Here is an 11,420-nt window from a genome sequence, read left to right on the forward strand (position 1 = left end):
ACGCGTTCAGATGGTCAGACGTTGGGTCCGTCAGACAAAATCTGAACATCGTTGTTATGCCACATACCTCAGTCCAACGTCTCCTTATACCTTCCTCCCCCTCCGGAAGACCTCCCGACATAGTGCAATGTCCGCAGTTTTGTCACGGTGTGGAGAAATAGCCCGGAGACCGTTGGCCATTGTTGACCCAACATGGCCAGATGTTCTGACAATTCATGAATTCTGACGTTGCTAAGAGGTCCAGTATGGTTGAATGACGTGGTTCATAAAGTTTCAAGTTCAGAGATAGCGAGGAGAATGAGCTACGGAGAAAACATGGGCGCGGTCGAGGTCGAAGGCGTTTAGCGCCCGCGCGCCAGACGTTCAGATAAATCTGGAATTACTGATGTATGGCCAGTCTTCCGCTCATACGGATGTACGTTCAACGAATTGAGAGCTACAAGCGGGTTCGTCTCCGACTTCAGATGGATGGGGGGACTGAAGTGTGATTCAAGATTGATTTCAAGGAGAACTGCTGGCACTGGCAGTGACTCTGAGAGTCGAGAGTCCGAGTCGAGAGTCGAGACGCCCTTGCAACCGAGTCACGTGGGACCCCCTGGCGTCGCCCGCGACTACGCCTGAGGGTCGCTCAGTCTGTAGTCAAACTACTACTACCACCGCCGGCTGTCAAAGCCGTATCTACAGACCACCATGATTCCCGAACAGTACTATATCCCCGGAAGGTCGTCCTCTCTCGCGAGCCAGCACACCGAGGATGCGCATACAGTCATCACCGTGACTATGGAGGAAGACATCGGTCCTGCATCCTCTCCGCCCTCATCGTCTCCTGTCGCAATCACTCCTCCGGACTGTCTGGAAGAATGTCAAATGAAGAACGATAGCTCTGCTTCTCCTTTCTTGTGCAAATTGGACGCTCTCCTGCTCGCTGCTCAAGGACAACAAGGTGCTGCTGATTGCTCGTCTGAGCCTGTGCCTCCGGACAACTCAATAGACTGGACTCTGAAGACGAAACTGCTTATTATTGCTGGGCTTGGGGCGACCTCTACACCGGGCTCACCTACATGCTGGGGTTCGAAACGCGCTGCATCTGGAGGCACCGGCTCTCCACACGTCGAGGATATACTTGGATCTGCACACAAGAAACGCAAGCTCTCGAAGGCTCAATCACGCATATCTGCAACTCGTCACGATCAACGAGCCTCCTCCTCCTCAGTTGCTGGACTATCTGGTGCCTTCGGATACAAGTACGCCAAGGGACCTGGAAGCCTGCGCAGAGCCGAATCCCTGCGCTCTGGGTCCTCCACCGCAGAACAGGAAGAGGTCCTGAACGAAGTGAGCTTCAACAACAATGTATTGCTCTATGGGCGAAGCTCATGACGCGGTGCTCGCGGCTTCACATACAGGTCGTTCCTAAGTCTTCGCAAGACACGCCTCGCCCGCAAAAGTCACCAATACTCGGAGCACTTGTGCCTCAGGCTCTTCCCATCGTTGTCGGGAATGTCGCATCACCGTTCGGAGGATACGCGCCGACAGTGCCAACTACGCCAACTGCAAACGACGTCGAAGGCCGGACGACATCTGCGCAGGAACAAGAACCGCTCGTCGAGGACGTCCCGGTCATCCCAGTCCCGCCCTTCGAGTCGCTACCCAAGCCACCGCGTAGCAAGGAAGAAGCTGCAGAGAGACGACTTCTAGCGCTACTGGCAAGAGAGCGAGACGAGAGGGACGCTGATGGGCTCCAATGTGCCTTCACTACAAAAACCCCAACACGTCAATGTGAAGATGAAGAGGAGCGCTTCTGGATGGACGACTCTGACAATAACCCATCGCCCTGCGACGACGATGACGCCGATTCCTGGGCAACAATCTTGGCTCTGTCTTCGCCGACGCCTGAGAATGCTTCTGCACAATCTTCGAAACGCGCTCAGATATGTCCTAACCCGATACAGCTCGATATCGATGACAATCTCATGGAGCAGGTGTTCGAATGGATACTCGAGGTGTGTTCCACCGCTAGGCTCTCACTGTGAAAGCACGATTCATGACTATATGCGCTCAGGTCATGCCCGCCGATGACCACAAAACGTCCTATTCCCCAGGCGACCTGTACGACCTCTTGTCTAGCTCCCCGGAGACGCGGTTCCACGCGGGTTATCTCTTTGTGCGGTATCTTCTTCACGTCAGGTCGGCATCGACACTGGCGTCTCTCCCGCAGACCGGGGGGAAGTCCCCCGAAGACCAAGAGGCGCTTGAAGCCGTGACATGGGACGTCGCCGTAGCGTGCCTGGCGTTGAGCATAAAGGTCCGTAAGCCTCGGGTCGGTCCCACACTGGGTTCTCCACCAGGTACTCATTCTTGCCGCTAGTTCCACCGCGACGTCCTGTTCCCCCTCGACGTGATTTACGTGCATGAGTTCCTGGACCTGGCGCCACATGAGATGGAGTTTGAGGACCTGGAGAACGCTCAGCGTGACGTGCTCGAGGCCGTCGCGTTCCGGGTTGGGAGCGCGACCCCTGGCGCGTTCATCGAGGAATTATGGGACGCGCTGACGCCGCTGCGAAGGCTCGTGAGCTTCGACGGCCGGTGGGAAGCTGTCCAGGAGGAGGCATGGGAGATCCTCAATGACGCCCTTCAACGTGAGTCCCATGATCCGAGTCGGGCGGTGCGATGCTCACTAGGTACTGCGGGCTGCTATAGAACCTGAGCTGTTGCAATACCCGCCGTCACTGATCACGGGCGCAGCGGTCATCGAGGCCGTTGTTGAGGTCCTACAGAGGAGCTACAAGACCGCCGGAGTCGATGGGCGCGGGAAGCCGGTGGGCAAGCGAGACGCGCGGTCGCTGAGGAAGGTCGCGCTCAAGTGCTCGCGCGGGGTGCGGCTGGACATCCAAGATATCCTGCAAATATCCAACGTGAGTCTCAGTCGCGTACGTACTATCACTCGTCGGTGACTCAATCGTGTCTTACTACCAGGAGGATTTGCGCGCGTGTCAGAAGTGGTTGGGTTTGACGACGGGCTGAGGTTCTCCACTCGACTCGTGTAGTAGCGGCTGGACGTATGGCGCGTTGCGCAAAGTGTCAACGTGAGTTCTTACAGGTTGTATATACATCTCGTTGCCTCCGTAGCTTAACTCTAGCATTACGACAGGTGGGACAAATTTGGGATTCGACGATTGGCATTCCTTTGGGAAGAGACGTACCATAACGGCATAATGGATGACGCGAGGTATACTACAGCGATCGATGCACAAGTGATAGACGAGTGCACATGTATTATACATGAATTCAGACATGAGAAAAGTACGACAATGACAACTGAAGATCTGATGAGATATCGAACGGCAGACACCAGAATGCAGACGCACGAGTTCGCCACTCCAGGGTCTCAACAGGCTTCCAGACACGAGATGGCTAATGGAGAACGTGGCTACCAAGGAGGAGGATACGCATGCCATCCACATCATGGGGGATAGCATGGGGGCAATCCTCAAAGGCGACGTTGTACTCCACGACCCCACCCTTCTTCGTCAGATACGACTCGACCTGCCAGGCACTTTTGTCGGGAGTGTTTGCCTCAAGCATAAACCGCATCTCTAAAATCTCGTCGCGCATCGCGAGGATTTTCTCAGCGACGTCGGAAGTTATCGCCTTGATCGACGTCGATGGAAGACGAGAAGGTGGTGGAGTGGGAGGCGGCGGGGCAGGATTCGGGTTGTCGGCGACGCCAGATGGGGGAGGCAGATTCTTGCTCATCCATTCGCGATAACTGCAAGCAACATTAGAGAAAGCATCTTGATAGACACGGAGTAAAACGGGCTCACATTTGACGGGAGCGGACGTTCACTTTCATTCGCAAATCATGGCGCTCACCTACGGCTTTGCGAAGCCTATGTTCATTGAACACCATAAGGCCGGAAACCGCAACATGGAAGCGGAAGACACGTCTGTTGGCGGATGCAACGTTAGTATCAACAGCACACACGCTGGCAGGCGGACCACTGGCGGTACAAGCCACAAAGGATAGCACGACTTACTGGTCGATAGACCTGTCGGGGTTGTCCAACACCTCGTCAACGGCCGCGAGGAAGGCGTCAGGGTCATCGTTGGGCCCAATATAGGTGCCGGCGCAGGGAAAGCCCTTCTTGACTTCCGGGTTCTGATACAGCTTCTCGATGGCCTTGTCTCGAGCAGTAGGGTCGGCAGCGAGGTAGTGGGTTTCTTCCGCGTGGACCTGGAAGTATTTGGCCTTCTGCCGGGACAAGTCCTCGATGTCGACTCCGGGGGGAACCTTACCTTTAGATCTCGACTTTGGCATAACGGGCGATAGTAACGGCTAGGTGTTCCAGGTGTTGTGCGTAGTGGAGGGAGGAAAGGTGATACATCGTCGTTCACGGTTGGCACCGTTCAAGGGAGGCTTGACGCGCGCACGTGATCGAACTCAGAAACGAGCGCTTGGTTGGGTCTATTGTTCTCAAGTTTCCCGTTACATAGTTCTGGGATGAAATGCTCATGAGACGCGGGGTGAACAGTGTCGGTCGGCTCGCTCGTCGTGAAGGAGCTCAAGCGCATCGTCGAGTCGAGCGAAATCACCAAGTGAGTCTTTCATTGATCCTCTCGTCCCTACTCCACGTGCAAAGCTCTGAACGCGACGGTGGTGCGCACGGAAGACGACACGAACTGGCCGAAGAAGAACATTGTTGGCAAGCAGGAGCTCGAGATCCGGATTGGCGACGACCACATCGCGTTCGAGGTGCGTGTCACCCGCGCCGCCGTATACATTGAGCCCAGTTGACGTGTTTGCCACTACGACGCGCCCAGCCCCGTTCACTGACATCCACTCATGTTGGTGCAGTGCTTGATATTCTCCCTGCACTTCAAGATCAAGCCCATATAAACTATTGCGGTGCGACCACGACACCGAACGAAAAGGGACGCACCCGACCTCCCAAGTCCCATCGCCCGCGATGCACAAGAGAGCGAGACGAGAGGGAGGACTCCAAAAACCCCAAGACGTCGATGTGAAGATGAAGAGGAGCGCTTCTGGATGGACAACTCTGACGATACCCCATCGCTCTGCGACGACGATGACGCCGATTCCTGGGCAACAATCTTGGCTCTCTCTTCGCCGACGCTTGAGAATGCTTCTGCCCTATCTTCGAAAAGCGCTCAGATGTGGCGGCTGCTGCGGCTAGTCAATGCAATGGCTGCTGTAGCTACTACCCTACAGAGGAGCTACAAGACCGCCGGAGTCGATAGGCGCGGGAAGCCGGTGGGCAAGCGAGACCCGCGCTGAGGAAGGTCGCGCTCAAGTGCTCGCGCGGCGTGCGGCTAGACATTCAAGATATCTTGCAGATATGCAACGTGAGTCTCAGTCGCTCACTCGCCGGTGACTCAATCGTGACTTATTATCTAGGAGGATTTGCGCATCAGAAGTGGTTGGGTCTGACGATGGGCTGAGGCCGCTGACTGCGGCTGGACACACAGCGCGTTATGCGCAGCTTGAGTGTGAGCGTAAATTGCGCACGCATGATCTAGTTGCCTCCATAGCTGAACTCCAATAACGTCAACAGCATCCGCCCATGTGGGACAAGTTTGGGGTTTGACGACGGCTTGAAGCTGACCTTGTGAATGAATGTGTATTCTATTTCTTGCTGCCGGCGTCTTTGGCGAATGAAAGACCTTCTCTACACGACATACTGTTCCGGATACCGCTCCAGACTTGCTCAAGCCCTCGAAGGCTTTTCCTGGGTGCGATCCTAGACGCTTGCCAAAACGAGCCGTGCAACCTGAACACAGCCTTCTTTCACAGCAGCGTCTATCCAATCGCTGACTCACGCTCTCCCTCCAGCGTTTGCGAGACACAATCGCCCTTGCTCGTGGGATCGTCCTCGGCAGCATGAAATTTTCGACCGTCCGGCGTGATGGCCATGCGGAACCGCTGGGAGAACGGTGAAAAGAACTGCGCAGCGCGCACATACTTAAGGCACAAACCTGGCTGATTTGCTGACAAAGCCCCCCTATGGCGCCGACACAGTCACCGTGCGCCCACCGTCCGATCGAGCGAGTCATTCTGATCTTCACTTTGGCGATGGTCGACATCACCCCCAGATATATATGCATGTAATCTGCTGCAACGTAGGACCCTCGCATTCCAACAGCGACGGCGTGTCTGGTGCTAAGTGCTATCTCGCGGTCTAGCCTGACCTATACCCTTTCTAGATCGAGACTTGGATAGATAGATCTCAAATGGCTGACCAGGTTACGTTGCATGACCAGGAAAAACGGGATAAGGAGAAGGTGGATGAGGCGCTGGCTGTCGTAGACCCAACGATCGATGTCGGGCAGGAGGAGCCGCCACCTGTACCCGCAGATGTGGAGGAGCATCTGCAAGAATATGTCCCAGACGGAGGAAGGGAAGCTTGGACTGTGGTCCTGGGTTCGTCGCTCGCGCTGTTCGCCTCGGCTGGGATGATCAACGCCTACGTTAGTAGTACGGTTTGACTTACTGCGCGTATCAAGTCGATGGTTAACTTTGCTTTGCAGGGCACGTTTCAGAGCTATTACGAAACGACGCTACTTCCATCGTCTTCGTCTTCGTCAATATCGCTCATTGGCTCGCTGCAAGTATTCCTACTGTACTTTGTGGGCACGTTTGCCGGACGTATCTTCGATGCGTACGGGACATCTGTGAGTTCTATACTTGGTCCGAAGCCCTAAAACGCATGTCGGGAACAATTGTCTTTGACAGGTCATGATACCCTTGGGATCTCTCATCTCAGTGTTCGCACTGATGATGGTCTCCCTCGCACAACACGACCAAGCATACCAGGTCTTCCTCTCCCACGGAGTCCTCTTCGGCTTCGGGATCGCCCTACTGTTAGTCTCCTCGTCCGCATTCTCGTGTGCTTCCATCTCATGTCTTGCCATATCTCAGATTCAACCCCTCCGTCGCGGTCCTCGGCCACTGGTTCCGCCGCAGACGCGCTCTCGCTATCGGACTCACAACGGGAGGTAGCGCGAGCGGCGGCGTCATCTTCCCAATCATCCTCGAGCAGCTCATACCCGCCGTTGGGTTTCCTTGGGCCGTCCGCATTATCGCATTTATCATCCTGGGGTGCCTGACAGTGTCATGCTTGACCATCCGAACCCGCCTGCCGCTCTCGGGACATATTTCGTGGCGGACAGCGATTGACTTCGGGGGCTGGAAGGACCCCCGGTACGCGTTCGCGACTATCGGCGCTTTCCTGTGAGCCTACGCCTTCCTCCTGCTGTGAAAAGAGACTCCGCTCGAGACGCTGACTCTGATGGTGACACAGACTGTTCTACGCGTTCTTCATCCCGTACTTCTACATACAGATCTACGCAGATTTCCGACATATGCCGCCTGGAATTGCGAACTACCTGCTTGCGATTCTGAATGCCATGAACGTGCCGTCACGGATTCTGCCTGGTATTGTGGCAGACAGATACGGGACGTAAGTATCACTTCCTTGCACGCTTTTGTGTTCCTGCTCGTACTGATACAGCCGGACAGCTTGAACGTATTCGTACCTGCAGCCACGATCTGCAGTATTCTCATTCTCGGCCTCTGGCTGCCCTCGCGTAGCTCCGGATCCATTATCGCGTTCGCAGCACTGTATGGCTTGGTCTCTGGTGAGTTTTCCCTCGCTCCGTTTGAGTCTTTCCAGGCACCTAAAATGGGCATACAGGAGCGTTCGTCTCCCTGTTACCGACGTACATCGCTACCATCTCGCCTAGAGAAGTTTACGGGGCACGTCTGGGTAAGTAACACGTTCATCTGCATGCGAATCCAAAAGCTCTCACTAACGGTCGTGCGACCTACATAGGCTCCGTATACATGGTCGTGGCAGTCGCGACGCTGGTCGGGACTCCGACGGGTGGTGCGCTGCTCAAGGAGGTCGACCAGAAACACTTCAACGGTCTGATTATCTTCTCGGGCGTGCTCACGCTCGCGGGCACGATCATCTTGGCCGGTGCGGGCTTCGTGGGTTCGAAACGCTTACGACGCCTCTTCACACGCCGGGCATCTTCAGAAACGGAGAAAAGTATTTCAGAGCCGACGCAGCCGGAGCAAGGTGTATGATTCATGAAGCGCTCAGTATATCCTAGACCCCTTAGACGCACTTAGGCGCGGTATTGAACTTGTCAAAGCATCTTCCGTTTTGCGTTGGTCGTACGTCCAACTACAGGGATCAAGCTGGTCAAATTATCGACACTGGACAGTGCCAAGAGGGTGAGCGAGCGCCTAGTTGTGACATATTCCGCTGACACCTCCACTAGCATCGGCTAAGATAACACTGTTGCATGAGTCACTTCGTGCATCGGTCCGCTCGAACCTTTAGATAAAACTCGGGCCTACAGTGGATACTTAGTCGCGAACACCTGAACAGCGGTCCCTCTCTCCCCGCACTTCCGGTAAGATTATGTCTGATCGTGACCAGGAAAAGGTCAAGGTTGCCGAACCGGAGAAGGTACCGGAGAAGGTCGCAACCTCTCTAGTAGCTACAGTTCAAGCAGACGTGGAAGCAGAGCCCGTTTCGGCACAAGTAGATGAAGAAGTCCAACAAGAGTTGGAGACGGTTCCAGATGGAGGGCGAGAAGCATGGTTGGTTGTTCTGGGTTCATCGCTCGCTCTGTTTGTATCCGCTGGCATGGTCAACGCATACGTGAGTACCATCGTGGTAATTTGAGCTCAGTCTCCCATCTGACGATGGATCACAGGGTGCCTTCCAGACTTACTATGAGTCGACCTTATTGCTGTCATCGTCGTCGTCGTCAATATCCTTGATAGGATCCCTACAAGTTTTCTTCCTGTTCTTCTTCGGAACGCTCACCGGTAGGATGTTCGATGCCTATGGCACATCAGTGAGTAACCAATCGTCTACAAGTAAGCAGTGGCGCTGACGTGTCGATTTTTCAGGTCATGTTGCCCGTTGGGTCCGTCATCTCGGTGTTCTCACTGATGATGGTTTCGTTAGCGCAAAAGGACCAGGCATACCAGATCTTCCTGTCTCACGGGGTCCTCTTTGGAATCGGTATCTCGTTGTTGTGAGTGACTTCCGACTGCTCGTTGACAAACATCTACTGACGCTCCACATTAGATATAGCCCGTCCGTAGCCGTCCTGGGACATTGGTTTAAGCGCAGACGCGCCTTGGCCATCGGACTCGCCACGGGAGGCAGCGCGAGCGGTGGTGTGATCATGCCCATCATCCTTGGGCAGTTGATACCCAGAGTAGGTTTCGCATGGGCCGTCCGGATCGTCGCCTTCGTCGTCATGGGTTGCCTCATCGTCTCGTGTCTCACCATCCGGACACGGCTTTCCCTCTCGAGACACATGACGTGGAGAACTGCGATTGACTTTGGCGGATTCAAGGACCCGAGGTATACGCTTGCGACGATCGCAGCGTTCTTGTACGTGTCATGCGACAACTACCTTCATCAGCTCCCGAATTTTGACGCCTCGATCTACAGACTATTCTATGCCTTCTTCATCCCGTACTTCTATATCCAGATCTACGCGACGTTCCAAGGTGTACAATCGGGGATTGCTGACTACCTGGTTGCAATCTTGAACGCCATGAACATCCCCGCGAGGATAATTCCAGCTATCTTCGCAGACAGATACGGAACGTGAGTGCAGCAGTTCATACACACGATGATATACAGTACTAAATTCTGATCATGTGAACAGTCTGACCGTATTTGTACCGGTGGCTGCTGTCTGCAGTGTCCTACTGCTCGGTCTGTGGCTCCCCTCACGCAACTCGGCATCGATCATCGCATTCGCGGCCCTGTACGGTCTTTTCTCCGGGGGTTTCAGCTCTCTGCTCCCGACCTATATCGCCAGCATCTCACCGAGAGAGAGCTTAGGAGCTCGCATAGGTGCGCCTCAGTCATTGATCTCGCGCTTTACTCTCCTGCTCTGACGTTGATGCTCTGAAGGGTCAGTATACATGGTTGTAGCTGTTGCTACCCTCGTCGGCACTCCTACTGGTGGGGCACTCCTCAAGGACGTGGATCAGAAGCACTTCAACGCGCTTATCATATTCGCCGGCGCATTGACAGTGGCAGGCACCGTCGTCTTGGCTATCGCTGGTGTCGTGGAATCGGTGAAGCTACGTCGCCTATTCACAAGGCAAGTATCATCATCACAAAATCGGGCACAAGAACAGGACACGGCGGACGAAGGATAGAGGTCCGGTACGTGCATATGACGGCATAAGATGGGGAGGAACGGCTTGGCCAAGGTTTGTCACGGTGGTAAACGGTTTCCTCTCCTAATAGTACCGAACCCGGTCGGTATCTGCGTAAGCATTCGATCCTTGTATATGTTGCATACCCAACGTGCCGATTAGACTGAATTCTAGTCGAAGACACCCTCAGGGCCTCAGCCCACGCGGTGGACTCGCAGGCGCATGGATGTCCGACTCTATGTCAGAAGTGAACAAGTTTCAATAGCCGAGCCGCAGCACTCTTTGTATGCTCTCACACCCGACGCTGGGGGAAATCAGTCGCAAATTTGGAAGCATGCTGGGGCCGGGTAGTCGGGATTTTTCTGATTTTTCCGCGATAAAGGCTCTACGGAAGCGTCCTACAGGAGCAGTCAGAAGAGTGAGTCCAAGCGTTCCGTGGACCCTGAGTGCAGGTGCTGACGCCTCTATTCTTGGACTCTATAGTTCTTCTCGACTAGAATCCTCAGAGACCGAATCGCTTGCAATGCAGACTCGGATCTGCTCATTCTTGGAATGGATACTGTGGCCCGCGCCCCTTAGCCGCACAGAATTCGGCGGCAACGTTGGCGTGATGCAGGGTGATACATCGAATCTGGACTGAAGGGGTATTGTCACCTGGTCTCTCATATTATGGAAGGTTCTGTCTCTTCGTACGGGAGTTCGGGCACCATCCCCAAGCTGGCCGCTGTCATCTGTTGCTCGCATATAGGATCATGCGCCTTCTGGCCGAACAATCGCGTCACTATCCCAAATGGCGTGGTCTAACACGGCTTGCGGAAGATCCTCAACTCTTCCTAGAATCCGTGACTGGATTTCAGTGCCTCTCTGTGACCGATGAAATACGCTAATTGTCCGCACAGGCTGCAACTTTACTAGACGCACATCATCTGCATCAGCGAGCAAGAGAGCGCAGATGATGATAGATGCCAAGGCCACTGAGAAGTCATGCCGTGGAGGAAGAACGCTCACATCAAGAGATTGAAGACTTCATTCAGGCTTGCTCTGGAGCCATTCCGACAGGTGTTGTTGTGCCTAGTTCCAGCTCTGTATATATCTGTGCCATTGGACTCTGAGCTGTCGGATTGGGGTCTTCCTTGGAAGTTGAGCCGTCCCTTAGTGTAATTCAAGCGTAAGGTATGATAGTGGTTAGAGACGGAGTTGCTCA

At 54.5% G+C, this 11,420-nt stretch overlaps 5 protein-coding genes across 5 annotated transcripts; 4 read left to right on the forward strand and 1 right to left on the reverse strand.

The window, feature by feature from the left end:
* Positions 1 to 2,062: 2,062 nt before the first annotated feature.
* L226DRAFT_469913 (uncharacterized protein) lies at positions 2,063 to 2,951 on the forward strand (the record flags this gene model as incomplete). The annotated part of the gene is made up of 3 exons (XM_067676263.1): positions 2,063 to 2,302; positions 2,366 to 2,636; positions 2,698 to 2,951. The coding sequence occupies 3 exons, from the start codon at positions 2,063 to 2,065 to the stop codon at positions 2,949 to 2,951; spliced, it is 765 nt and encodes a 254-aa protein (XP_067531083.1).
* A 415-nt stretch (positions 2,952 to 3,366) lies between these two features.
* On the reverse strand, positions 3,367 to 4,370 carry L226DRAFT_538788 (uncharacterized protein). The gene is made up of 3 exons (XM_067681560.1): positions 4,035 to 4,370; positions 3,822 to 3,944; positions 3,367 to 3,766 (listed from the first exon to the last, which is right to left on the reverse strand). The coding sequence occupies exons 1-3, from the start codon at positions 4,313 to 4,315 to the stop codon at positions 3,412 to 3,414; spliced, it is 759 nt and encodes a 252-aa protein (XP_067531084.1). The 5' UTR covers positions 4,316 to 4,370; the 3' UTR covers positions 3,367 to 3,411.
* A 569-nt stretch (positions 4,371 to 4,939) lies between these two features.
* Positions 4,940 to 5,418, forward strand: L226DRAFT_225185 (uncharacterized protein). Its single transcript, XM_067673031.1, has 2 exons — positions 4,940 to 5,361; positions 5,417 to 5,418. The coding sequence occupies exon 1, from the start codon at positions 5,045 to 5,047 to the stop codon at positions 5,291 to 5,293; it is 249 nt and encodes an 82-aa protein (XP_067531085.1). The 5' UTR covers positions 4,940 to 5,044; the 3' UTR covers positions 5,294 to 5,361; positions 5,417 to 5,418.
* Positions 5,419 to 5,923: 505 nt separating this feature from the next.
* L226DRAFT_492760 (monocarboxylate permease) lies at positions 5,924 to 8,242 on the forward strand. Its single transcript, XM_067677401.1, has 8 exons — positions 5,924 to 6,483; positions 6,544 to 6,687; positions 6,749 to 6,876; positions 6,935 to 7,246; positions 7,317 to 7,475; positions 7,535 to 7,653; positions 7,710 to 7,781; positions 7,848 to 8,242. Exons 1-8 carry the CDS (start codon positions 6,247 to 6,249, stop codon positions 8,102 to 8,104), a joined length of 1,428 nt encoding a protein of 475 aa, XP_067531086.1. The 5' UTR covers positions 5,924 to 6,246; the 3' UTR covers positions 8,105 to 8,242.
* Positions 8,243 to 8,352: 110 nt separating this feature from the next.
* Positions 8,353 to 10,284, forward strand: L226DRAFT_538791 (monocarboxylate permease). The gene is made up of 7 exons (XM_067681561.1): positions 8,353 to 8,687; positions 8,743 to 8,886; positions 8,942 to 9,069; positions 9,123 to 9,434; positions 9,495 to 9,653; positions 9,715 to 9,905; positions 9,966 to 10,284. Exons 1-7 carry the CDS (start codon positions 8,445 to 8,447, stop codon positions 10,214 to 10,216), a joined length of 1,428 nt encoding a protein of 475 aa, XP_067531087.1. The 5' UTR covers positions 8,353 to 8,444; the 3' UTR covers positions 10,217 to 10,284.
* Positions 10,285 to 11,420: the final 1,136 nt, after the last annotated feature.

The sequence above is a fragment of the Lentinus tigrinus genome, assembly GCF_003813185.1.
Source record: "Lentinus tigrinus ALCF2SS1-7 unplaced genomic scaffold L226scaffold_36, whole genome shotgun sequence".
NCBI lineage: Eukaryota > Fungi > Basidiomycota > Agaricomycetes > Polyporales > Polyporaceae > Lentinus > Lentinus tigrinus.

Excerpts from the sequence above, each read along its gene's own strand:
- L226DRAFT_538788 (XM_067681560.1), bottom strand. The coding sequence starts at position 4,315 with ATGCCAAAGTCGAGATCTAAAGGTAAGGTTCCCCCCGGAGTCGACATC. Across the intron at positions 3,945-4,034 it reads CCCGACAGGTCTATCGACCA|ACGTGTCTTCCGCTTCCATG; the intron begins GTAAGTCGTGCT and ends ATCCGCCAACAG. Across the intron at positions 3,767-3,821 it reads AACGTCCGCTCCCGTCAAAT|TTATCGCGAATGGATGAGCA; the intron begins GTGAGCCCGTTT and ends TGTTGCTTGCAG.
- L226DRAFT_225185 (XM_067673031.1), top strand. The coding sequence starts at position 5,045 with ATGGACAACTCTGACGATACCCCATCGCTCTGCGACGACGATGACGCC.
- L226DRAFT_492760 (XM_067677401.1), top strand. The coding sequence starts at position 6,247 with ATGGCTGACCAGGTTACGTTGCATGACCAGGAAAAACGGGATAAGGAG. Across the intron at positions 7,654-7,709 it reads ACTGTATGGCTTGGTCTCTG|GAGCGTTCGTCTCCCTGTTA; the intron begins GTGAGTTTTCCC and ends ATGGGCATACAG. Across the intron at positions 7,782-7,847 it reads AGTTTACGGGGCACGTCTGG|GCTCCGTATACATGGTCGTG; the intron begins GTAAGTAACACG and ends CGACCTACATAG.
- L226DRAFT_538791 (XM_067681561.1), top strand. The coding sequence starts at position 8,445 with ATGTCTGATCGTGACCAGGAAAAGGTCAAGGTTGCCGAACCGGAGAAG. Across the intron at positions 8,688-8,742 it reads CTGGCATGGTCAACGCATAC|GGTGCCTTCCAGACTTACTA; the intron begins GTGAGTACCATC and ends GATGGATCACAG. Across the intron at positions 9,906-9,965 it reads GAGCTTAGGAGCTCGCATAG|GGTCAGTATACATGGTTGTA; the intron begins GTGCGCCTCAGT and ends GATGCTCTGAAG.